The sequence below is a fragment of the Musca domestica genome, unplaced genomic scaffold (assembly GCF_030504385.1).
Source record: "Musca domestica strain aabys unplaced genomic scaffold, Musca_domestica.polishedcontigs.V.1.1 9, whole genome shotgun sequence".
Lineage (NCBI taxonomy): Eukaryota > Metazoa > Arthropoda > Insecta > Diptera > Muscidae > Musca > Musca domestica.
In genome coordinates, this window is record NW_026712435.1 from 9,310,047 (window position 1) to 9,336,781 (window position 26,735).

Consider the following 26,735-nt stretch of genomic DNA (forward strand, 5'->3'; position numbering starts at 1 on the left):
GGAACCGATCCCGATAAAATTTGGCAAAGATATTTCTGAGCTGTATTTGATATATTTCCCTGAATATCGTTGTTAGGGAGTGCATATTACGGCTGTGTGTAACAAATATAACAAATCGGATGAACAGTATATATGGAAGCTATAGCTATATCTGAACCGATCTTCACCAAATTTGACGTACTGGCTTCTAGACTCAATTCGGTCAAATGATGAATGCCAAATTTCATCCCATTTGGGCAAATATTAGACGTTTGGTGCACAATCAAAGGTAAATCGGACGAAGTTATATATGGGAGCTATATCAAATCTGAACCGATCTCGATAAAATTAAGCAAATGTATTTCTGAGCTGTATATGATATATTTCCCCAAATATTGTTGTTACAGAGTGCATATTACGGCTTCGGAGGACAAAAATAACAAATCGGATGTACAATATATATGGGAGCTATAGATATATCTGAACCGATTCCGATTAAATTTGGCATACTTATTTTCAGGTCCAATCTGATCGTACGTGCAAATTCCATACTATTGGGACTGATCTTACACGTTGGGTGCACAATAATAGGCAAATCGGACGAAGATATATATGGGAGCTTTATCTAAATTTTGACCGATTATCTCCAATTTCAATAGGGTTCGTCCTTGGGACAAACAAATGATTTGTGCAAAATTTCATCTGGATAGGACAATAAATGCGAACTGTACTTTGTTTACAAAAATACATGGACGGACGGACGGACGGACTCAGAATGTGATTCTATGCAGATCATCAAAAGGAACTATGGGTCTATCTCGTTTCCTTTTGCCTGTTACAAACAGATGCACAAAGACATAATACCCTGACCGCCTTGTGGTGTAGGGTATCAAAAGGGCAAACTATTCCTAAAGTGCTCGTAATCTTAATCCAAAAATTTCCAAAAGTTTTAAAGAAGGGGAATTTGTTCACTCTATTTAGGTTACTTTGCGATATATATAGTTTCAAAACGCCGATGCACTGTTCTTCCTTTTTAGCTCTACTTTCATAATCTACTGGATTTTCCCCGAAATTATCGAAATTTTTTATATTTGTCGAACATTGTAATTGGTGTTTCTCTTTCGCTCTTATTACCTTCTGATATGCGTAAGCAGACCCTTAATCAAAATAATTAGACAGAATCCCATTGTTGTCGTTTATACACCGTGCCACTGTCGTAGCGCAGGGGGGGGGGGGGGGGGGGGGGGTTAAATGTAATGCCTGTTGTTGTACGGTTTACAATGCATTTTTTGCAACATAAAGGAGGAGGCAATCAAATTGACCCATAGTTACCGTTGTTAGAGATTTATGCACATCCGTCAGCGCGTCTGTCAATTTATTTTTTGAAAAAATGTAGAGATCGCTTATTTATTTATTAACTTTTATACAATCTGTACGCAAATCACTTGATGAATTATGCAATCCAGTTGATACGTTCTGCCCAGTATGGGCTAAAACTATAACTCTTATATATGTTATATTGAGCCTGTCTAAAGTCGTAGATGCTCCTAATGTAATTATACTTGCTGTGAGACTGTCATCATGATATTTGGATTTTTTCGTTAATTTTTAAATTGTAGTCTCTAAAATTTCGTATATGAAGTCCGCTTTTTTCAATCGAATTTTCGGTAATTCGAGATGTGAAGTTTTTAATAGGTGCCAATTTATAGCAGAAACGTGTTGGTATATATCCACATTTTCGCATATCTCCTATATTGGCACTCCCCACAATCACTTATTTATTGAATTGTCAGTATAACTCCCCGATTTCGTATACCAACAATCCATTGATAACCTCCATCAGCCACAAATGAACAACAGGGTTCTATGGAGAGTAAAACAATAACAATAGGAGTAAACAAATGAATTATGAAAAACACCATTAGGAAGTTAGTCACATAAGAGTGACATAAAAAACTCTTAACTCCAAAATATAAACAATAAGGTGTAGCTAAAATCGTCAAAATACCGAATATGGGGAGGTACATAGTATGCGAGCCATATGAAAACGTTGGCCGTTAGAGGTGATCTTCGAAAACAATCTTTGCTTTTTTTCATATGCCCATTGGACTCCAGCGTAACAACAGATTGACGGAAATTGATAAATCGACTTATAATTTCAGGAATATCTATATTTTGTTGGGTATTAAATGATTATTTCGGAGACATAAAAACGGAATCACAAACTTAATATACTCTCCATAGTAATTTCACACCCTACACCACCATGAATACCTAGAAGAGAATTGAAATATCAACTCTTTCATGGTTTGGACAGTGCCATTTATACAGTTCTAATTTAAAACGAAGTTATCAATAAAATAATTGGATATGGTATTTCTCTGTGTGGTGCAGTATTGCGTCAGTGACTTGGATACGGTTTTTCTGTTGCTGTTGGAACCACAGAAATAGCTTCATTTCCATTTTTGGAAATTCTCCGTCTTTAATTACATTTCTGGTCTTTGAACCAGAACCTGTCATCTCCAAATTTTTACAGATTTTTACACCCACATTTTTATAATCATATACGATTTTTTTTTTAATTTTTTCTATTTTCCATGTTTTCTAATATTTGCACCATAGTATGGTTGGGGAATCCCCTTTTTTCTATATCATAGGCTCTTAGAAATGGCACAAACGTGGCCTTTATAAGATCGGCCAAGAATATTGCTTTTGACAACAATTTGCAAATAAACCCAGTAGTTTCTACACTATTGTGATTTGAGGCTCTTTGAATTTCACAAATCACAATATGAATTTTGACAGCAGACTTAGCAAAAATACTGACAGGCCTTGGGCAGAAATGTCCTCGCTCAATTCACACTTATGGGTTTTTATACCCTCCACATAGTATATGGAAGGTCAGTCGGTACATCCCGATATTCGGTATTTTAATGATTTTAGCGACATTTTTGACTTGAATTGTTTCAAATTTCGGATTTAAAGCTTGAAGCTCGTAATGAGTACTACAACATATGATGGACAATTGTCTATGCAGGTCCACGACTTTACCATTTAAATGGTACTTTTCAATAGATTCTTCTTTTTAAAATTTTCAAGATTAAAAATGGTGGACAACAGCCGAACTTGGCTGCTTTTTTACTTGTTTTTTTTTTTTTTTTCTCATTCGGTCACTGAGTTGACACCAATATCGCCTTGCTTTTTCTCTCATTCAGTAAGCACCATTTCCAATATGGTTCACCATTTCCAATAAGGTTTGTCCTAGTACCAAACAAATGATTTGTGCAAAATTTCATCTCAATCGGACAATAAATGCGAACTGTACTTTGCCTACAAATATACATGGATCTCTATCCAAATCATCAATGGGAACTATTGGCCAATCTTGTTTCCTGCTGCATGTTACAAACAAAGACATAATACCCTCTACTTGAGTGCATGGTAGGGTATAAAAAATATTTATATTTCAACAAACACAACCAACGGCTGATTTCGTTTAACAATGAGCGCAAAAGACAGGAGAATTCTCGAATTACAAATGAGAATTCTCGAATTACAAATGAGTTAATTCAAATTTCAAATGGAAGATAATGAATTACCAATTATATTGGTAAATTTTGATCCAAAATGAAGGGCACTCATCTGTGCTACAAAGTGTGAGAAACAAAAAAATTGCTGTTTTCTTTGAAAAGATCAATCTTTGCGATGCCATTTTAGAAAGATAGATTTTCTTAAGTTATTATTGAACTTAGTATTACAGAGTTTCGAAAAAGCATTGGCTTATGTAAGAAATTTTTTATCATTAAAAAACGCTTGGAAAATCAGAAAAAATATTGTTTAATAATATTCAGCATTTTTGATAAGAGCTCGACATCCGATTTGAAGATAATTCCGTTATTGGGGCACAGATATGGACACAACATTTATAATTGTGCGGTAATTAAGAGTGTGTATTCTTTTGTTATCTAATTTTTTTTCTTTGAGAGGAATGGCACATTTTTATGCCCTCCATACCACCATTGTGGAAATATTCATATTGATCCGTTGGATCATTCCACTACGTTTTTATGTGAGTGTTAGAAGTAGCAGAATGATTGCTAACTTCTCGCTAGGTTGAGGATATGTTGATTATCAGGGAGTGACATCAAGTTCTAATTTTTTACTAGTTTTTCGTCACCATATTTTCTTGTAAAATATATTTCCTTGAGCGATTTTTGCAGTACTTCAAATTACAAAAATTGTTAAATATTTTGCCGTCCAAAAAGTCGTCATAGTTGGCAAACTCTCTAAATTTGAATTTTTGTTATGCAGCTCATCTCTCTCCTTATTGTTGTGTATTCGTGATTGTGATTATGGCGTGTGACCGTTTGTGTGTGTGTGTTCAAAAATATGCGTGGTATAAATGAGGTCCATGGTGGCAAATGAGATTTCGAGGTGTCTGTACTGGGGTAGAATTGACCCCCATTTTGATCTGCAAGTTACAAAATACTACTACATATCTATATCAGTATATAGAATATGTATGTGTATATTTTGCATGTACGTATGTGTGTGGTTAGTACATATGGATGTGTGTGTTAGCAAAAAATTATTTATTTGTATTTTTGTTATGTATGTACAGGTGATGTCGTCTACAAAATCTATTCGTAAGCCATTGATTTGCTCAACTTATTATTTTGTTTTGATGTAATTAAATACTTTCGTTTAACAGAGAAAGAAAGGGGGAAAGAACACAAAAAAAAAACAAAAAAACAAAAGAATTGTTGAAGAGAAGAAATTTCGTATTCACCTGACAGTTTGGAACTGAGTGGTTGTTTTGCTACATTTGTCGCTGACTGTCTGGTTTTACCTTTCGGGTGTACGACGTTCGTTTGTTTGCTCCCTAGAAGAATACACATACATAGAGGTTGGATGGGTACACAAATGGAAGCGTTGGATTAAACTGTTGACTAGACCAGTGTCTAGCAAAACAGAGAACATCAAAAAAATCTTAGCTCATTTTCAAACGCAATTTTACTACTTTTTTTCTTTGGTGGATGGGTGTTTGTGTGGGTGTATGAATACTCATATATATATATATATGTATTTGAGTCTAAGAAAAGTGTAGGTGTGTGTTGTTATTATATTTGGCTTAAATTGATGGCATTTTAGAGAGGGTTTTTTTTTGAACTTTGCTAAACTTAAAATAAAGCAATTTCATTGATTAAGTTTGTTTCCTCAGTCCTCATATATTTATAGGGCTATTTGTCCGGCTTTCTGGCGGCATAGTCAGTCTGTCGATTTGTAGGTATGTGCGTGTGTGTTTGTGTAGGTGTGTTTATACTTATATACGTAAATGCATAGTAATCAGATCAACAACAGCTTAATGGTACGCTTATCTACTTAACTATGAACGTTTAAAATAAAATGTATCAATGCAAAGAACGTGGCCGTCGTTTCAGCGTTGTGTGTACGTGTGATTGTGTGTGTGTATGTTTCATTTATATACATTTAAATAAATTGAATGGATTTGCTAAGATAAACACGACAAGGTTATGTCTATCATTTGCTAAAACATTTGTCTTGCCAAGGGGTTTATATCACTTTCTGTGGCCTAAGTTGAATGTAATTCCATGTAAATCGTGTAATTACCGCTAACTAGTAATCGACTACAGAAATCACTTTAGATCTACATTACTTATATGGGATTACTGCATTTTATTGGGTATTAGAGTGAGTGTCTGTATTCGTTGACTTTATATGTATATTTTCTGCTTGATTAAACTAGCACATAGGTTGGACATTATGCACGAGATTTTTATTTATAAGGTATTTGTAAAACATGTTTGTGTAAATTTTCAAATTTCTTGTCGATGACTTGATTCGGTTGATTGGAGATATAATTTGTGGAAATATCAAGCAAAACGGCCAATTATTTAGCCAATGCAGAAATAAGCCAATTATCGAACCGATCTCTTATACTGAGCAAGTGCAAAGAATGCAAAAAAAAATCCAAAAGTAAAATAAATTTGGTGTCTATGTTAAAAATCATATGGCAAATATAACCAATTTTGGTTAATTTTTTTCACATTTTTTACTGTCTAATAGCCAGTCTGGGTTATGCACAAAATTACAAGTGGATTTGATGGCATGGCGGTTTGTAGATCATAAAATCGAAAGTGTTATTTGTTCTGAGTCCAAACAATTTTAAGACCTTTATATAGACTTGACCATATACAATGGCATCCTAATATTTTAAGCTGTATTTCGCAACTTAATATAGAGCTTTGAAATCGTCTTAGAGCTTTGGATAATTTTAAGAATCAATGGCTATATCGGTCCAGTTTGTTTTTTATGTTTGGACTACATTTTATTTCTATGTAGAAACTGTACAGGGTGAGATAACCAACTTCAGACTGCTGTCATTTCTAAGCCACTCGTCCGACAGCTGTTAAAATTATTCCAGCGACAGCTCCTTATATTGAGAAAATATTCGTTGTCCAGCAGATTGTAAACAAATAAAATGACCGTGTTTATTTGCCAAAGAGGTCAGCTGAAAATCTTCAAATACCAATCTTTAGGACTATTGTGTCTGGTGTATTTTGGAAAGGAAGGTTGGCACTAAAAAATACCAGTGTCAAACACCTCAAGCAAGCGCTTCGCCGGGAATAGGCCAAAACACACAGAGGAACATTTAAGCAGCTTGTGACGGTTTGATTGGCCGTTTGAAGGCCATTATTCGTGCTAAAGGTGATCAATTCGAACAAACATAAACTTATTCTAAAATTTGACGCTATTTCCAACATTTTTTTATTTCATTCTATAAAATTGAAAAAAATGTATAAAAATTATGGCGTTTGACTTTGTTGCAGTTTTTTCATCTCACCCTGTACTACATTTTGCGAAAAATATATATTAGCGTCCTTTTGTATATTGCCAAAACCATATAAAAGCCCTAATATAAAAACGTTAGAGACTTGCATTTAAATATGATCTTGAATATTTCTTCCCTTGACGCTTTTCTCAACAACTGAAGTTAAATTTGCAGGAAAAGCATAAAGACATAATTTCCAACTACAATATGTAAATTTCGAGTGGAATATTCTTAAACCCCATTATAAGATAAATGGTTTATCCTTAGATAAATGGTTTATTCTAAGATTATCGTGAATTTATAAATCATTTGACTTTTTGAAAAAAGAAATTTCCTGTTTAGGTTAATTTTTTTCATAGACTCTCATGATGAACGGCTTTAACCCTTAAATGTGTTTTAAGTGCTTATAAATTCCTGGGATTTAGAATAGACATGTATTAACATATTTTGACTTGCTACGATCCCAATCCCAAAGGATCTTTGGTCACTCGCCTGAGAATTAAATGTATCCGAAATTTTCAACACTCACCCCTCAATTTTGTTCTTTTGCCATGTAAACTTTAAAACACCGAAACGCTGGATCCTCAAAAATTTTTGTTTTACTTTCAGAATCGACTAGGTTTTTCCAGGTATAATTTTTTGTGTTGCACAAGACCCTCACCCACTGAATTATTTCTTTATTTTTTGGTATCTCGTGCGAAAATATCCTATAAACCGTTGAGAAAATATTTCTAAAATACATTCTTCATCTGGTAACAGTGTTGTATGAACTTTTTCTCAAACTTTTTTTTAAATCTCTACACCTCATCTATAACTAATGTGTGTTTCAGCGGATCGTTTAATATTGTTTCCTATACTACAAATCCAATAATAATTTCAGGAAAAAAAATAAATGTTTTACAAGAAATATGACAATGAGAATTTCTATCACAAACTGATTTCTTGTTTTTGTAGTTCTTTTGAATCAGAAATAATATTGAAAATATTGTTTATTTTTTGGTGCAATTTTTGCCTCTCATTACTAGTAACTGAGTAGTTTAAAGAAGCCAGAAAAAAAAGTAAAACAAAAAACATGAAAAGAAACTAAAACCAAACAAACGAAAACTGGCTGGCATACATTTAACAGCTATGGATGAGCTCAGGTAAACGCGAAGAATGGATCGTTCAAAGCCATGCTCATTCAGCAGATTATTTGATTGAAATCGAACAATGAGCGAACGGAAGGCATGAAATGCATTAATGGAAACATAAGAACAGCATAACTTATAACTCGTCGAGGGAGGAACTCAAAAAACGAATAAGCAAAAATCTTGATTTTTTTCGTTAATGGAACAAAGGAAATAAGAACTGCTTGCTTGATGGAATAGAATGGAATAGGAGGGGGGTGAAGAGGAACACTCGGGATTTGGGGGACATTGAAGCAAATCATAGCGAAACGAATGTACGTATGTATGTACGATAAAAATACACATTTACACATTTTGTTGAACGGTTGGTTATCGGTTTCGCTTTATTGACCAAATGGAAAATGTGTGTTTTTTTCTTTTCATTTTTTGTTGCTATTGCTAAAATAGTTGTGTGTATGTATGTGTGTGTGGGTTTCTATTGATAAACAATATCTATGTATTGTATTACTAATACGTGAAAATTTAATACATATATTTCTATATATATATTTCTTAAAGGTGTAAAAATGGTATATATATATTTATATAGATAACGATATTTTAAGTAATTATTTTTTGACACTTACCTGTATCGACAATGACATCGATGAGATCCATGGATTTGGCAAAGGCATCTTTCAGATTGATATGATGGAAAGAAACAATGCTACCCTCTCGTTTGGCACGATCGAGCGCCTCGCGCCGCTTGAGCGCCTTCTCGCGTCGCATCTGATTCTTATAAAATTCAGCGAAATTGTTAACTATGATGGGAATAGGCAAAGCGATTACCAGAACACCGCATATGCAACACACAGTACCAATAACCTTTCCCAGTGCAGTAGTGGGATAGATGTCCCCGTAGCCAACAGTTGTCATTGTAATACCCGCCCACCAAAATGTTTCCGGTATTGAAACGAATTTTGTATCCTTTTCATCCTTTTCGGCAAAATATGCCAGCGAAGAAAATATGAGAACGCCCATAGCCAGGAACAGCATTAGTAGACCGAGTTCCTTATATGAATTGCGTAGCGTAAAGCCTAACGACTGCAGGCCCGTTGAGTGACGGGCCAGCTTAAGGATTCGCAGGATGCGCATGATGCGGAATACTTGCACCACCCGGCGCACATCCTGGAACTGGTCCGTTGCATTCTTGTTTGTCTCCAAGAGGAACAGTGAAACAAAATAGGGGAGTATTGCCAATAGATCGATTATATTTAGGCCGCCTTTGAAAAATTTCCACTTGTCAGGCGACGCACTAAACCTAAGTATATACTCTAGTGTAAACCACGATATACAAACGGCCTCAACCATAGCCAATTGTGGATTATCAGTTGGTGTACCCGCATCAACGTCATAATGTTGTAATTGTGGTAGGGTGTTCAACGTCAGGGCTATGGTAGACAGGACTATAAACAATATGGATATCACAGCGATAACCTGCATAGATCGACACATAGAAAAGAGGGGAGAGACAGAGAGAGATACACATGTTCTTTTAATACAATACAATACGATTTTTTTTTATCTCTTATCAAAAGACGAGCGATACCAGACACGATTTATACTAAAAACTATACAAATAGATAATTTTTTATAATACAAATACTTCTATATAGCCTATATTGAATTTATACTTTTAAACTTATGCTACCCTAAAAAAATGGGGGGGGGGGGGGTTCATGGGTCAATTGAGTGAAACTTCTTGCCTTTTCCGAACAGAGGGTGAGAGAGCGAAAGAGAGTGAGAGTAAATATGTTCAGGTTCTTCTATTTTCACAAACACACACTCCAATTCAATTTCAAGCGATTTACGTGGCGAAGTTATCTCGGGGTGGGGTAAGTTGAAGCGCTGAAGATTGTTGTTGGTTACTTTGTTGCAACAATGCAGACCTTTCTTTTAAACATTTCATCGTCATTGGATTTTATTTTGAGGTGGGGTTGGGGGGGTTGTAAACATAAATCAAGGGTCGAGGTGAAGTTTTGAGATGAAGTTGGGAAATATCATCAAAAGAACTGAAAAAAACAAATGAATAGGGGGAATATGTTTGGGTTTCATTTCCCTTAGATATTGAATCGTGGTATTGGTTTGTTTCCTCACATTTCTGCAATTTATCCTAACCGCATGAAAATATGACAAAAATTTCTAAAACTATAATTGAACAGAAAGAAAACAAAAAAATTAAATATAAAATAAACTTCATAAAATAAAAAAACAAAAACAATATGAAAATATGCTAAATATAAACATTATTCGTTGCGTTTGTGAGAAATCGGAAATAATCATTGGTTATGTATAAATTAAGAATTTTTTAAATATTAAGTCAAAGACATGAATGTCTTCTTCTCGTCTGTTAACATTTAATTCGGGAGTTTTATCATGATTTTTTTCTACTATTTTTGTTTTTTTTTTACATTAAACCAATCATGTTCATAATTGAACAAAATACCTACTATGGTAAAATGAAATTAACATAATACCTACTATGGTAAAATTAAGGTGGTAAAGTCATTTCAAAAAATCATATCCATCTCTGCATTTTTTGTAATTTACCTTGTCAAATTTCACTGCGTAGAAGGCTGGTTCCCATCTCTGGTTTGTATATACACACTAGATCAATAAATATATACATTTTGACAATGAGATTTTTTAGTACGAATATCCAATCTGAAGCCTGCAAGCCTAGAGTGATCCTAATACCGAATTTAAGATTTTCACTTATTCTCCTAATATCAACATTTAGTACAATTTGTACCCACTTAGTACGTTTTTAAATAACCGTTTGACGTACGAACGATTTTGTTTATCATATACGAAAATGCATTCACGGTAGCTTTACACTACTACATAGTCTATTGCTCCTCCTGGTATCGATACTCGTATTTGGTACGATTTAGTACACTTCAAGCTCTCCTCTATTTTTTTTCCTTTTCCGAATCTTTTCAGTATGAATTTTGTTTATCCCTAGTAGGGGTATTGGGTACTTTTCGTACAATATTGGACATTTTTTAAACCTTTCTTTTTTATAATATCTTTCATCTCATACTACCATCCACGGTAGTATGGATGGAATATTAAGTTTGTTATTCCGTTTGTAACGCCGCGAAATATACGTTTTAGACCCCACAAAGTATATATATTCTTGATCAGCATAAAATTCAATGTCGATCTAGCGATGTCCGTCCGTCTGTGGAAATCATTCTAGCTTCCGAACGAAATGAAGTAGGTTCCTAAAATTTTACTCAAATGTGTCTACAGGACTTCTGGTATTGAAAACGGGTGATGTAGGTCCACGTTTTGGTATAACGGTACCTCCCGATATTCGGTATTTTGACGATTTTAGCGACTCTACAGTCTATGACGGAAACTTGTCTGTGCTGGTCCACCTCTTCGTATAGCCCCAATGTAACGGTACCTCTCTTTGTATATCCTCCACCATAGTATGGAGGGTATATTAAGTTTGTCATTCCGTTTGTAACACCTCAAAATATACATTTTAGACCCAACAAAGTATATATATTCTTGATCAGCATAAAATTCTATGTCGATGTCCGTCCGTCTATCCGTCTGTGGAAATCACTCCAGCTCTAGCAAATGTGTATTATATCTGCAGGACTTTTGGTATTGAAAATGGGTCATGTAGGTCTACGTCTTCCCATAGCCCCCATATAACGGTACCTCCCGATATTCGGTATTTTGATGATTTTAGCGACATAATTTAACGGAATTGTTTCAAATTTGGTATTTGAAGTTCTTAATAGATATTACGGCTTAAGAGAGAAAATGGACCATGTAGGTCTACGTCTTCGTAAAGCCCTCATATAACTGTACCTCCCGATATTTGGTATTTTGATAATTTTAGCGACATTATTTACCGGAATTGTTTCGAATTTGGTATTTGATACTTCGGCTTAAGACAGAAAATGGGCTATGTAGGTCCACGTCTTCGTATAGCCCCATATAACGGTACCTCCCGATATTCGGTATTTTAATGATTTAAGCGACCGGAATTATTTCAAATTTTGTATTTTAAGTTCATAATGGATACTACAGCCTATGCCAGAAAATTGTCTGTGCAGCTCCACGTTTTATAACCCTTATGGTACCTCCCTATATTTTGATGATTTGAGATTTTTTTCAAGTTTCGGATTTTAATATTGTAATAGCTTGTGACAAAGTTGCTTATGCAGGTCCACGTCGTTGTATGGACCTAATATACGGTTACATTCGGTGTTTTTAAGATTTTAACGGATTTTTAACGATTTTTTTTTTTTTTGAAAATTGCCAAATTTGTACCAAATGGTGGAGGGTATTCGGCCCGGCAGAACTTAAAGCTTTTTTACTTGTTTATTGTTTGCAAATTACCAAATTCGTTCCAAATGGTGGAGGGTATTAAAAGACCGGCACGGCCGAACTTACGACTTTTTTACTTGTTGTGTATACAACGGATTTGTAAAAATAAATTTCGACAATGCGATGTTGTCAAATGAACAATTTTGAAAAAAAAAAAATTGTAATCATATGCTTGCATGACTTTACCTTCTTAATTCTACCATGATTCAGACTTTCGTCAACCTAGCAGTCTTGATGCGTCAGTTATACCCTTTATTAAATTATCTCTAGTAAGCGCCAACTGCAAAACAAAATCATCATTGATTTTTTAAGATTTATTTAGTTTTCCCTTTAATCGTAAAAAATATTGCAAATTGTTTACAATAATATTTGATTTGATATTTCAAAGAAAACCTATGTTCTTCAATTCACAGGAATTTTTTTATCAATCGATGAATGGATTTTCAATTCAGAGAGAGAGAGATATTAATGTTAGTGTTGAATTGTTATTAATAATTGCTCCGTAAAAAATAGATTAAAATTTATTTATCCGATTTCCCACAAACTTTGCATATTTCATGTCATCTCTATTTGATGTATGTTTATCATCAATTTTTTGTGATGTTCAGTTGAAAATTTGGAATTCTTTTCTTTTTTTTCGTTTCTGGTATAAGAACCCACAGTGTTGGATGTCTCCGTGTGTATGTGTGTGGTTGTGTGAGACTGTCTTGCTTGTAGAGAACAGATCGACTGGAGGTGTATTTTGGAAAGGTGGGGTCGTTTATTTTCGAGAAAGTGGAAGAGTTTGTGACGTGGGGTCGTGTGGAATGTGGAGTGGTGTTTGTTAGGGTGGTTGGAAGGAATAAAAAGGCTTTCGTTTTCTAATGGTCTCAATTGAAATTGAAGAAGACAATAACAGTGTGTTTTTGTTTAACTAACTTAAAGTAGATGGAAATAAAAAAAAAGATAAAATAATTAACTTAAAAAATTACGATTACAAGTTTAAAGATTTCACTTATAGAAAGTGGTTTTTTTGTGCGGACACAGTCAGTACTGTATACAATGGACAGAAGAAATTGAATATTGACATTGACTTAATGGCTTGATTTTCACACAGATTGCATGTGATTAGTCTTAACACAGAAAATTAAATAATTAAAAAAATACACACAAAAACAATTGAAAACAAAAAATGGAATTTGATTGAAGGAAGTATTGATAGTTTCAACTAAAAAAAAAAAGAAATACATTGGAAACAGTACCAAATGTCCCATCTTTGGTTTGATTGTCTGTTTGAAGGAGTATGAGTTGGAAGTGTTTTGTTTTCGTTGTTGTTCCAATTTCGATTTTAGCACTTCTATACACAATATACACATTAAATGTAACAAAGAAATCAACAAACGGAAATAAATCAAAATACAAACAAACAAAGTTAAAAACAGAAAGTGGTACAAAGAGAGAGAGACAGAGAGACGTAGAAATAGTAGAGGAGCAGGAGCAAGAAGAAACTAGGTATTCTTCTACATGGTTAGACTCAAAAAACAGGACGAAATGATTAACTAATGTCCTAACAAAAAATATTGTGCGCCCGCCGTCCATCCGCAGGTAACATTTTCAACTCGGCCACATTTCCAGATGGGTGTTGTCAGTCCACACTCCCATGGGTGTGTTTGGGGAGCAGATCGTTTTTGTATTTCTGACTGTGACTGTGTTAGTGTGTCACTGTGTTTGTGTGATACTTGTCAATTGGAAGTTGGGCATGGTGGTGAGCACACAATCGTTTTTTGATAGGAAGGGGGGTTTTTAATATTTCAAACTACTACGAGCATCTACGAATCCGGGTCTGCAGTCGATTTGATAATGATTTTTTAAACAATGATTTCCATTACATTTTTTGGTATTGATTTGTGGTTAATAATTAACATTGATAGCATAGGTTTATTGTTCTTGTTCTTGGTTGTTTGACCGATTTTCAATTGATATTGGCAAAAATATCAATGTGGCTGATTCTTAATTTCTTTTCTTTTATTTTCTTTTTTGCTTTTGTATTTGTTGTTTCGCTTAAAAAACAATAATGTTTTGCTTGATTGATTGGAAAAAAGAGTGTATTTAGGGTTTGGTGATACTAATGTTCTGTTGTGGTTACATTGTTTTAGTTGTTATTGTTTTCAAAAAACAAAATATCGAAAAAAGTCACAGGGAAACGAAAACCAATCAATGATCAAAACGAAAATCAGAATAATTTATTTTTCAAAAACTCGATAGCCACATTCAATGAAGGGAACATATAAATATCAAAAAGGAACACAAAATGAAAACAAACAGAAACATATACTTCAATAGAGGAGACATATGATATCAATCTAATCGACAGTTACATTAGGTAGTTAGGTAAGTAGGTAGGTAGGTGGGCATGTAAGTATTATTAATAATTATGTTTAACAAACAGCTCATTTAACAACATTGACAAAACTCCTTGAAAACGATAAAATAAAAAAAAAATATGAAATACAAAAACAAATTTGGTCTCTTCGATTCCAATCACTGCTCGAAACGAGCAGAAACTTTGAAAGAAAAAAAAAAAAAACAAACAAAAAACTAAGTATTAAGTTAAGCAGAATTTTGTATTTAAATATATTTGCGAAAATATTAAAATACGCATCGACATAACTTCAATTATCTGATGAGGCGATGCCACAACTTCTGATAATTATGTACGATTTGTACACATAGTGTCAAATATTTTAGATTGGGAGGTGGACATATGTCATATTTTTTTTTGGTAAATATGCTATGTGGTAATATATACATTTGTTGACAGCGAAGAGCTGGGTATCCATAAATATCTGCCAATCAACCTATGAGTCCATTATTTTTGGAAGCCATATTGCCCAAAGTAGGTGGTTATCATTTGGCTACTTAAGATCGACAAATAAGTAGTTGTTTTCATACCCTCCACCATACATAGTATGGAGGGTATATTAAGTTCGTCATTCCGTTTGTAACTCATCGGATTTTAGACCCCACAAAGTATATATATTCTTGATCAGCTTAAAATTCTGTTGTAATCCCGCTAGAATCAGAACGTATAAAGATAGAAAGTTAATATTTTGCACCGATCCGTCTTTTGTCTGCAGGCAGGTCAATTTCGAAGATGGGCTATATCGGTCCACGATATCGTACAGCCCCCCTATATAGGGGTCCCCAGATATTCGGTATTTTGATGATTCTGCACAAGGAGTTCTTCGTTACTACTTTACCCCCTGATTGTCTATATAGATCCACGATATCGTATATCCCCATATAACTGTATCTCCCGATATTCGGTATTTCGGTGATTTTAGACACATTTGTTAATGGAATCGTCTGAAATTCTACACAAGGAGCTCTCTGCGAGTACTTTACATCCTGAAAGAGAATTACCTATATACGTCAACGATATCGTATAACCCCCACACAATGATGCTCTTAAAACGATATTGGGTATTTTGCTGATTTTACTCACATTTTTCAATGGAGATGGCTTAAAATCCACACAAGGAGTTCCTTTTGAGTACTTAACCCCCTGAAAAATAATTATCTATATAGGTCCACGATATCGTATATCCCCCATATAACTGTACTTCCCGACATACGTTATTTTGAGAAATAGTCTGAAAATTCACACAAGGAGTTCCCTCTGAGTACTTTATCCACCCGGAAGAGAATTGTCTACTTAGGTCTACGTTTTAGAATTGCACACATGTAACGCTACCCCAAGATATTCGGTATTTCCAGTATTTTCGCTACATTATTCACCGGAATTGTGTCAAATTTCGTATTGAAGTACGTAATGGATACTAGAACCTATGGCGGAAAATTGTCTATGCGGCCCCACGATACAACGGTACCTCCCTTTATTCGATATTTTAATGATATTAGCGGCATTTTTCACCGCAATTGTTTCGAATTTCATATTTGAAGTTCGGAATCGTTACTACAACCTATGACAAAAATTACTTATCCAGCACCACGTCTTCTAGCTCCCATATCTCGTGCGATTTGCCTTTTGTTGTGCACCAAACGTGTAACATCTGTCCGAATAGTATGGAATTTTGCACAAATTTGGCCTGCAAATAAGTATACCAAATTTGATCGAAATCGGTTCAGATATAGCTATAGCTCCCATATATATTGCTCATCCGATTTGTTATTTTTGTCCTCCGCAGCCGTGATATGCACTCTGTAACAACAATATTTGGGGAAATATATCAAATACAGCTCAGAAATACTTTTGCTAAATTTTATCGAGATCGGTTCAGATTTGGATATAGCTCCCATAATTATCTTTATCCGATTTCAAATTAATTGTGCATAAAAACTTTTAATAGTTATGTGGAGCTCCACTAAATTAGCAAAGTAGGGGTATCATAAAGTAGGCCCCGCCAAACTTTAAGACTTTCTTTTCCTTTTTTTTTTTTTTTTGATCCGCTGCTGGTATCACAACCTCATGATTTGTATGAAAACACACTACGAACTGTGCCATATGAAGTTGGCGAACATAAAGTGTTGTTAATAGTCTTATATCTAAATCAACAACTCATCGAAGTTTATTATTTTTATCTTCGTTTGTTAAGTTAAAATCGCAAGCTCAGTATCTTCGTTTTTGTGGTCGAATGCGCGAATAAATATATGAGTATTTTATTTCGTACGATTGGCAAAGGATTTTTATGTGTTCGATTACTGTTGGTCTATTTCCGAAATAGCGAAAGTAGTCAGAAAAAATGCCTTTATGGCAAAAAGTGCTGTTGTATCCCAGTTCATAGATAATAGCACCGTTGAGGGTTTGATTAGAAGTTTTGAGGATGGTAAGAGCCAGCCAACTGGTTTTACCACATTTTTCCACCAATTCGTAGTTCGTTATGGGTCTATCTCCAGTGGCGGAACATTGTATATAAGTCCACGTTTTCCTATAGCCCCCGTATAACACATTTTGCCACATTTTTCCACGGGTTTGTCTAAAAAATGGTATTTGTTGTTAGTAATTGGTTTCAGCTATGGTGACAGAACATTGGTTATATATGTGTAGAGTTTCGTATATATAGTACCTACCGACATTCGGTTTTTTTTACTGTTTTACCCACAGTTTTCCACGGATTTGCTTAAAAATTGGAATTTTTACTTCACAATGAGTTATAACTCCAGTGACAGAACATCGAATATCTAGGTCTACGTTTTCCTAAAGCGCACACATAACGTTACCTTCATATATATGGTATGTTGACGATTTAAACCACATTTTCGAATAGATTTCTGTGAAATAGGTTCTACAACCGGTGTCAAAACATTGTCCGTATTGGTCAACGGTTTCTATACAACGGTTCGGTATTTGATATATAGACCGATATTCGGTATTTTGATAATCCTAGTGACCTTTACCACCGAAATAAAATTTAATACTTAAGACTTCCAACAGATTACATTTTTTGTAGTACAAAATTATCTATATGGGCTCCCGTTTTGATCCCCATGTAATGGCCGTACTGTATTCTCCTACCGATCTTACTGGTAGTTTAAAGTTTAGTACGTTTAAGTCCAGATACTTTGGAATAAAAATGTTTTCATTACCTATTAGTGAATGGTGTTAGAAGTTCGTCGCGGCCAAACTTAATATCATTTTACATGTTTGTATATAAAACTCACCATCGACCAGTAAACTCACCACCTAACTGCTCGTTTGTTTATATCAATGGTTTTTAGTTGAGCAATGAATTTGCGAACGTAATGCTTGCCGAGAGATGGGGTTTTGCTCTAACGATGTTCGTGTCTGTGAAGCAAGAACAATCAAGGCTTTTATGTTGGTAGAAGTTTGGATAACCTTTATTTAAGGAAATGAAGGTCATCTGCTTTGCACACAGGATGTGGTGAAACTTTGCTGGGAAGTAACGATTGCTTATTTTTTTAAATACAAAATTCTGCTATTATTGTCGCCAGCAACAACAAAAAAAAGTAATTAATAGAAATTATAACCCTACTATGTTTGTAAATAAACAAAACATTATTGAATTTCTTTGGTAACTGATCACAGAATAGTATATAGAAATTATATGTAGATATGTACAGCAGTAGTATGCGATGATGGTAATATGTTGGTAAAATTGGAGAGTTCTCGTTGGAACGCATTGCTGTCCTATCAATTGTGAGGGATAATGATTTGAAACACATTGAGTATGATTAGAACACATTCAGATGATTATAATATATCTAACATTTCCAAGGACAGAATAGATATGGTGAAGAGTACAATTACAAAAAATGCAAAGTTTTAGGGCTGTTAGACAGTTCCCTGCCACACGTAGATCTGTTGTAAAGTTGAGGGGCTGCAAGATTTTCTTTTTTTTTTTTGGGACCGAACGAACACTTATAATCTCAACATACTCGGAAATATGTTAATATTTTTTTTAATTGTGTCCACATCTACCATGGAGACCACTGTACGCAACCACGCAGTAATTTTGTTTATCTATTTCAATGTTGAACGTATTTATTTATATTTATAATTTTTAGTAATTTTTATTATTCTTAATTTTTGTTCATACAAATCTTGTTAATGTAGAATGTCTTTTGTATCTGGCGTAAGTTAGTTTTTGATTTAATTTATAAGTATTTATATATTTCTCTTTTTTTTTTTGGTTTAAAGTACTTCGAACATGATTGAGAATATAGAATATTGTCGGATTTTTTTCTTTTTGTTGGCTGGTATGAATTCTGTTTGGTAGATTGACGGGTTTTCAAAACTGAGGACAGGGAATGTATGGAATTTGCATACAAAAGTAGTAGAGTAGTAGTAGTAGTAGTAAGAGAAGAGTAATTGTTGTAGAAAACATGCTAACGTATAATTATGTTTTTTTTTTGGAAATGTTGGAGGAATTGTTTATTTTTCTGAAGTGGAAGATTAAAAAATGTTTGATTTTTGCTTAGAAAAGAAAATTACAGCTAACTTTCTTTGAAACCAAGACAAAAAAGGTAAAATGTTCTTTCGTTTTGTTTTTCATGTAGTTGAGGGGATAAAATTGTTCTTTTTTTTGTTCAGTAGAGTATCTGTTAAGAGATGATAACACAAGAAATTTAAAGAATATGTTCTGTGAAATAGTATTTTTTCTTTTCGAAATTAAAGGAGACAACTGAAATTCTTAAAATTTAACAAAAATAAAAGAAACTTAACCTGAAGAACAGAGTTAAACCATGTAGTGCAGGAACTACATAAGCATTTCAAGCTTCTAGGGAAATTCAAACAATCCAAAAAAATAAATGGAACAAAAATCATGTCAATTTACCACGATGCAGAATTTTTCCACTCCAAAAGGGAGTGGGGGGAGAAGGTGTAGAGAAATCATAAGTTTAGGCTCACAATCAGAACATACTCTAAATAAATCTATTTCGACATGCAGATACTTTTGAATGGTTTTAAGAAGTTATACTTGTTTTGGGAGAAAAAGGAGAAAAGGAAGGAAAAAAAGAGGGAGTTTTGGAAGTGGTAGGAATTTTTCGGGGAGATTTGAAAGTAAATAAATGGTGCAATATAAAGGTTCAAGAAATGAAATTACTAAAAAAATAGAAAAATAAATCATTTACACATATAGGTTTACATATGTACAAAATCACAACAACATAGAGAGAGAAACATTGTTTTGTGTTATGTGATTGTGATAAAGGTGTTGGTGTATGTGTGTCTGTTTATTTGTATATGTGCTGAGTTGTTTTTTTATTAATTCTGGAGGTGAATTAAAATTAATAAATTGCAAAAATATACAAATTAAACATTGGAATTAGCAAAAAATTAAAAATAGTATTTTCTATTTTTATGTTTGAGGATCATACAGTAAGAGAAATTTGAATAAGGGCACATTGTTGTTGGATAGTTTCCAGGGGAATGCGAATGATTATGAATTTGTTTGTAGCGAATGATTTGTAATAACTGTTTTAATTTTCAAATATAAATCTCTTATTGATAAGTTTTCCAGATTTCATTTAAGAAACGCTATGTTTGGACCATCTAAAGCTTACATTAAGGAAAAAAGTGTTGGAAACCTTTCTAAATTGGAATCTTTAACACGTTGGCATGCAGATATGCAGTGTTTTGTTTCCTATATCCACCACCAGGTTTGTTTTAATCAGTGGGAACCCATTCGGATCTATTCATTCTAGAACATAATTATAAAATTAAAAAAAAATTAAAGTTAATAAATTGTCAATTCGGGTTCTCGGTGTAGAGAAATGTTGCTCATATGGGTTTACATTTTGGCTACCCTTCGATATAACGACGTTATCAGTCCTAAAAACAGCACTTGGTACACTTGACATCATATCTCAACAAAATAAAGCGATATGAACTCAATCTCCACACCCTAAAAATAAACTGATCGCGAAATTGTGCACGAAATTCTAACTTCGGCATCGATAAAAGCTCACAGATTTTTGTTAATGATTGCAAAAAAATTTGGGAAAGAAATTAATTAAAAACATCATTCCCACTTGCATTTGTACTCACGTACGACTTGTGAAATTATCCTCTGCAAGTTCAGAAGTGTATATCTAGGCATCAAGAGTATTCGTTAAACACCATATCCAAAACGTTGGTTTATAACTCGTCTAGAACAAGCCTTGTTATAAAACAACTCTATTCCTGCTGTTGAGGACGAATATAAAATCAAAAAACTTCTCACATCCGAACAATTTGTAAGTTTCCACCACGAAATCAATGACCTCACTGTTAACTACCCGGATTGTGGGTGGGTAGGGTATAACTGTGATTGTTCAGGTCGGTGGGATTCTTTCCATCTTTAGCTATATGTGCTATACATCATTACATTCTAATTAGTGACATATTTAACTTTAGAGCTTCCTGGATATCCTGGATCCTAGAGGTTAAAACGTCTTAAACCCTTTTAACCCAAATATTTATTATAGACTTTTGATTTTCCGGCAGCAAGAGAAGGGGATAGATGGAATTTTTGTCGCCATGTAAATAAACGGTGGTAGAAAAAAGGGTTAAGCAATTAACTAAACTATACTTTTATACCCGACATATTATGTCTTTGTGCATTTGTTTGTAATATTCACAAGGACGCATTCTGAGCCGATTTATGCATATCCGTCGCTCCGTCCGCCTGTCCATGTATCAAATTTGTTGTTCGATTGCGATGATAATCGGATCAGATTTAGCTCTAACATATATATGAATTGATATTTAAAGCTCCCCAAAACCGTAATATGTAGTCCACAAGAATGATTTTCCGTTCGATCGAACTAGCCTCGACACAAGTACGTCAAATATTGTGAAGATCGATTCAGATACAGCTATGGCTTTCACATATGTGCTTCATCCGATTTCATATTTACCCTACAGCCGTACAAAATATCAAAACAAGTTTAGTAATATAGTGTGCCAGCCATACCCAAAGGCTCAGATTTGGATATGGCTTCCACATATATCTTCATCTGATTTTACGAATTGAGTGTAGAAGCAAATTTGCTGAAAATCGGTTCAAATTAACCTTCTTGAAGTCATAGCATGATGATGTCCGTCAAACTTAGTAGAAATTGATAAAGATATACCTTCCATATGTTGGTTCTATCTGCTTTCAAATCTAAACCGCTCTAAAGCCGTAACACGCAATCGATATTCATGAAAATTGGCATCATTTATATCCAATAAATTCCTAATATATGTACCGATGTACTTCCAATAAATTCCTAATATCGTATATTAAGGGTGTCAGTCGGCCCGTAGGTTATAATGGGTAGTACTTCGTGTGGCGAAACATTGTGTGTACGGTACCACCCAATATTCGGTATTTTGATGGTTTTTGCCACTTTTTTCGGTCATAATGGGTCCTAGATCGCGTGGCGAAACAATTTATGTGTAAGTCCACGCTTTAGTATAGCCCCCATAAAATGGTACCTCTCAATATTCGGTATTTGGATGATTTTTGCAACACTATTTTCAGGGATATGTCTAAAAAGTTGGTATTTGTTGGTCATAATGGGTCCTAGCTCCGGTGGCGAAACATTGTATGTATAAGTCCACGTTTTGGTATAGCTCCCATATAACGGTACCTCCTGTTATTCGTTATTTTCGATGATTTTTGTCACATTTCTTCGCGGATTTGTCTAAAAATTGGTATTTGTGGGTCCTAATGGGTTCTAGCTACTTTGGCGAAACATTGTATGTTACGTCTACGTTTTTGTATAGCCCCATATAGCGGTACCCCCCGATATTCGGTATTTTGATGATTTTTGAAACATTTTCCCATGAAAATGTCTAAAAATTGGAATTTGTGGGTCATAATGGGTTCTAATGTTTCCTCTACCCTAAGGTGGAGGGTATTAAAAGTTTGGCCCGGCCAAACTTAATGTTTTTTTACTTATTATTCCTGAATTAAGCAATACAGATGGTCCAAGAACAAAGTGTTTATTGATATTATTTATAAATTATTAAATAATTTGAATTACAACATATTAATTTTGAACAAATGTTTTCAATTTATATTTGAGATTTTACGCACACATACAATAACACATTTCTATATACATATATCTCTGCTCGTTCTATGCTAATATCTTTTAATAAATTATCAACTATTTTTTTATATTTTTGTTGGAAAAAATGCATTTATACAAATCTCTCCCACTGTACAAAACATTAAGACATTGATTTTGTTTTTAATATTAAATATTATTGTTGTATCAATTTATTGTCTTGTTTTTGTTTTTATTATTTTCGATGATGTAGTAACAACAACATAATATAAATATACATATTACAGGATGAAGTGGATGGATGACATCAAATCACAAAACACCAGGAACACACAACAAAAGAGAATAAAACACACAACCATACATTTCTGTAAGAACACAACATCAACAACAACAAAAATCAAATGAAAATTAACTTAAAAAGGACTACGTTATTAAATATAATACAAGGAGGAAGAATAAAAACACATACATCGGTAAAATTAGATAGACAGACAGAGAGAGATTATACGCATAGTGTGGAACGGGGCACAACAACATAAATGACTTCAAGTTTCGGAATGCCAAATTCAAAGGATATAAGAGACATACGCCAAATAAACAATGACTAATAAAACAACTCAAAACTGTTAAGGACAACCAAAAAAAAAAAAAAAAATACATAACGGAACAAGTTGGGTCCACATGATGGTTGGGTGATGGTTGCTTGTTTACTTTGTAAATTTTGAATTTGACAAGGGCACTCTGTCGTACACACAGACTACAGCATGGTACTAGTACGTACGGAAACGGAAGTAATGATATGAATGAAACACAAAAACAAAACTTCTACTGCAATAATGTGTTTTCTATTATTATATTTCTTGAATTTTGGATTTGATGTTGTTTTTTGTTTTGTTTTTATATATGGGTTCACATACTTTTTTCGACCTTACTAAAAAACAAACAAAATTCGAGACAAACGGAATTGAATTTCAGTTTCAATTTTTTAGCAAACTTAGAAATGTAAGTTTGAGTACAGTTTGTATCATCATGTATAGTCTACAAGATATGACCATAGCCAATTTTTCTTTTATTTTTGCATTTTTGGTTTATTCGCTACGATAATTTGGTGGGAGATTATTATACTTTGATTCGATTTGTTTTGTTTTGTTCTCGGCATCGAGCTTGGTTAGTTGGATGAAAGTAAAAAGAGAATACTTTATGTTTTAGTTAATAAAAAAAAATATTATTTTTTGGTCTATTCTAAAAACTGCAACTAAAAAGGAAGAAAACTAAAATAAATTTTAGCTAATATGTCCAAAATAATTGATCAATCATACAATAGTTCGTTCCATATCACGAAGGAGTATTCACGTTGCTTAGAGCTCAGAAGACGATTGTCAATTGGGCGAAAAGAAATTTGAGTTCATAAAAACACAAGGCAAGATCTTGAAAATTATCTAATTGTATTCGTAAAAAAGATATGGACTCTGAACTCTTCCTTTTGCCATACCCATTTACCTGTCGGGTTCAACTTGAAGTATAAGAAATAATTTGAAATGTTGCTACACAAACTTGAGGCAAATTGTATTGGCACTTCACTGGAAGATACCACTTGTGAAAATTGAACTCTTCCACTCTTTTCCACAGAAGAATCTGATTGGCCGCCAAAGACGTACTCAATATAAAGTTTATTGGTTTATGTAAATGAAATGACATATTTTTTTAAATGGGGCTCAAATACTTATATTTCCCATATTTATATGCAATCCACCCAAAATTAAATTTGCACTATCTATTTGGAAAACAGTAGATGGGAAATTTTGACTTGCCCCCTTTATATCGCAGATCTTTTCATTTCTAACTGACTTGTAGTTTGTCTTAAAATAGGGATCCTTTTTGATTCAATCGTAATGGGACTGTCAAATAATCTATAATAAATTTTGGTTGTAAAGTACCCCTCGATTTTAGGTATTTTGAAGATTTCAAATATATTTTCACCATATTTATGTTCTTCTTCGGTGTCTAATTTTAAAAAACTCAGGGGAAACAATGAATCAACGTTTTTTTAATTCCAAATTATACCCTCCACCATGGAAAGGAGGGTATAAAACATGTTATTGCTTTGTAATACTTCCAAATATTTGCCACTTAATACAGCCCACAGCATTTGAGGCAGGATGGTTGGTATTGAAAATAAGGTATATCGGTCCACATTTGCGTATAGCACCGATTTTCTATCGGATTGTTAAAATTATTCCAGTGACAGCTCATTATATTGTTTACAAGCGTACAAAAGCATTTTGGTGAGAATTTTCCAGAAAAAAAGTTATTTGATCCGTTTGATGGAATTCAAGCGTGATAGTGTCATTTCTTTATATTTGGCTGGAAAACCACAAGTGGCTATCGTTAGAGGCCTCCAGCATTTAAATGTGAATAGATCTTTTGTGTCTCCTACCATCTCACGTTATCGTGATACTGGTAGCGTAGCCCGACGTCAGGGAAGTGGACGGAAGGGTTCGAAAAGTAAAGAAGCAACTTGATCGTAACCAGCGTTGCAGTGGTCGAAAAATGGCTCGTGAGCTGAACATATCGCAATATTCCATTCGGCAAATATCGAAAAATGAGTTCGGGGTAAAGCCATTGTAATTTCAAAAAAGTGCAAGAATTTACACCAAAACAGGAAAAAAATTGTCTCAAAAGAGCTAAAGAGTTGCTCCGCTTGGCCGAAAGTAGTGAACTGACGAATTTGGTTTTCTCCGATGAGAAAACATTCGTTGTCCAGCAGTTTGTAAACAAAGAAAGTGATCGTGTTTACTTGCCAAAGAGGTCAGCCGATGGTCGTTCTCATCTCGAATTAATCGACCGTGGCATCGGGATAAATGCCGAATATTATCGCGAAAATATTCTGGAGGGTGTATTAAAGCCTTGGGCTCGCAAACATTTTGGCCTCAGACCTTGGACATTCCAACAGGACTCAACACCATCGCACTCAGCACGCGCCACCCCAGAATGGTTACAAAATGAGGTTCCTCGCTTCATTTCCTGCGCACAATGGCCATCAAAATCTCCGGATACCAATCCGTTGGACTATTGTGTCTGGAGTATTTTGGAATCAAAAATTTCAAAGTGTCGATCACCTCAAGCAAGCGCTTCGCCGGCAATGGGCCAAAGTATCGCAGAGCAACATTCGGGCAGCGTGTGTCGGTTTCATTAGCCGTTTGAAGGCCATATTTAGTGCCAAAGGTGACCAATTCGAACAAATCTAAAGTTATTCGAGAATTTGATGCTATTTGCATTCATTCAATAAAATTAAAAAAAAGTGAAAATTATGGCGTTTGACGTTGCTGCAGTTTTTTTATCTCACCCTGTAGTGCCGAAGTCAGAACATTGTCCATATTTGTTTGCGGTTTCCATATAATGTTGCCCACCAATAATCGGTATTTCGATGACAATATTCACATTTGCCCACGAAATGGTTTCAAATTTGGTATTTAAGTCCCGCAGTAGATAACAACCCTTGTAGTATAAAATTGTCTATATAGGTTCCCGTTTTGGTATGACCCCATATAACGGCTCCACCCACTTCATTGTATTTTTTGTTTTCAAAACTTTAACTGAGGCACGAAATTAAAGTTTTTTTTTCAAGTAAACTGTCTAAAATTTATTTAATTATTTTATTTTACTTTTATATTTTTAACAATGAATACCACCATGTACATAATTTATATATTTTATTACATTACGGTTTGACTGATCTGTTTAAATATTTGAAATCAACAGTTAAATGCCCAGATTAATTCGGACTCTGAATATCATAATGTATAAATTGTTATGAAGCTTATGTTCTCGTAAGAAATAAAAAAAAAAAACTTACTTTGACATCTCTATAAAATATTTACCCC

At 34.0% G+C, this 26,735-nt stretch overlaps 1 protein-coding gene across 7 annotated transcripts in view; it reads right to left on the reverse strand.

Annotated features, from left to right (window-relative positions):
- The window catches only part of LOC101900306 (potassium voltage-gated channel protein Shab), a 270,640-nt gene that overhangs the window by 65,937 nt on the left and 177,968 nt on the right, over positions 1 to 26,735 (reverse strand). For all 7 annotated transcript variants that reach the window (XM_059131692.1, XM_059131690.1, XM_059131689.1 and 4 more), the window contains one exon: positions 8,586 to 9,435. In XM_059131692.1, the coding sequence (XP_058987675.1) occupies positions 8,586 to 9,435 (850 nt within the window). The remainder of the gene's footprint in view (positions 1 to 8,585; positions 9,436 to 26,735) is intronic.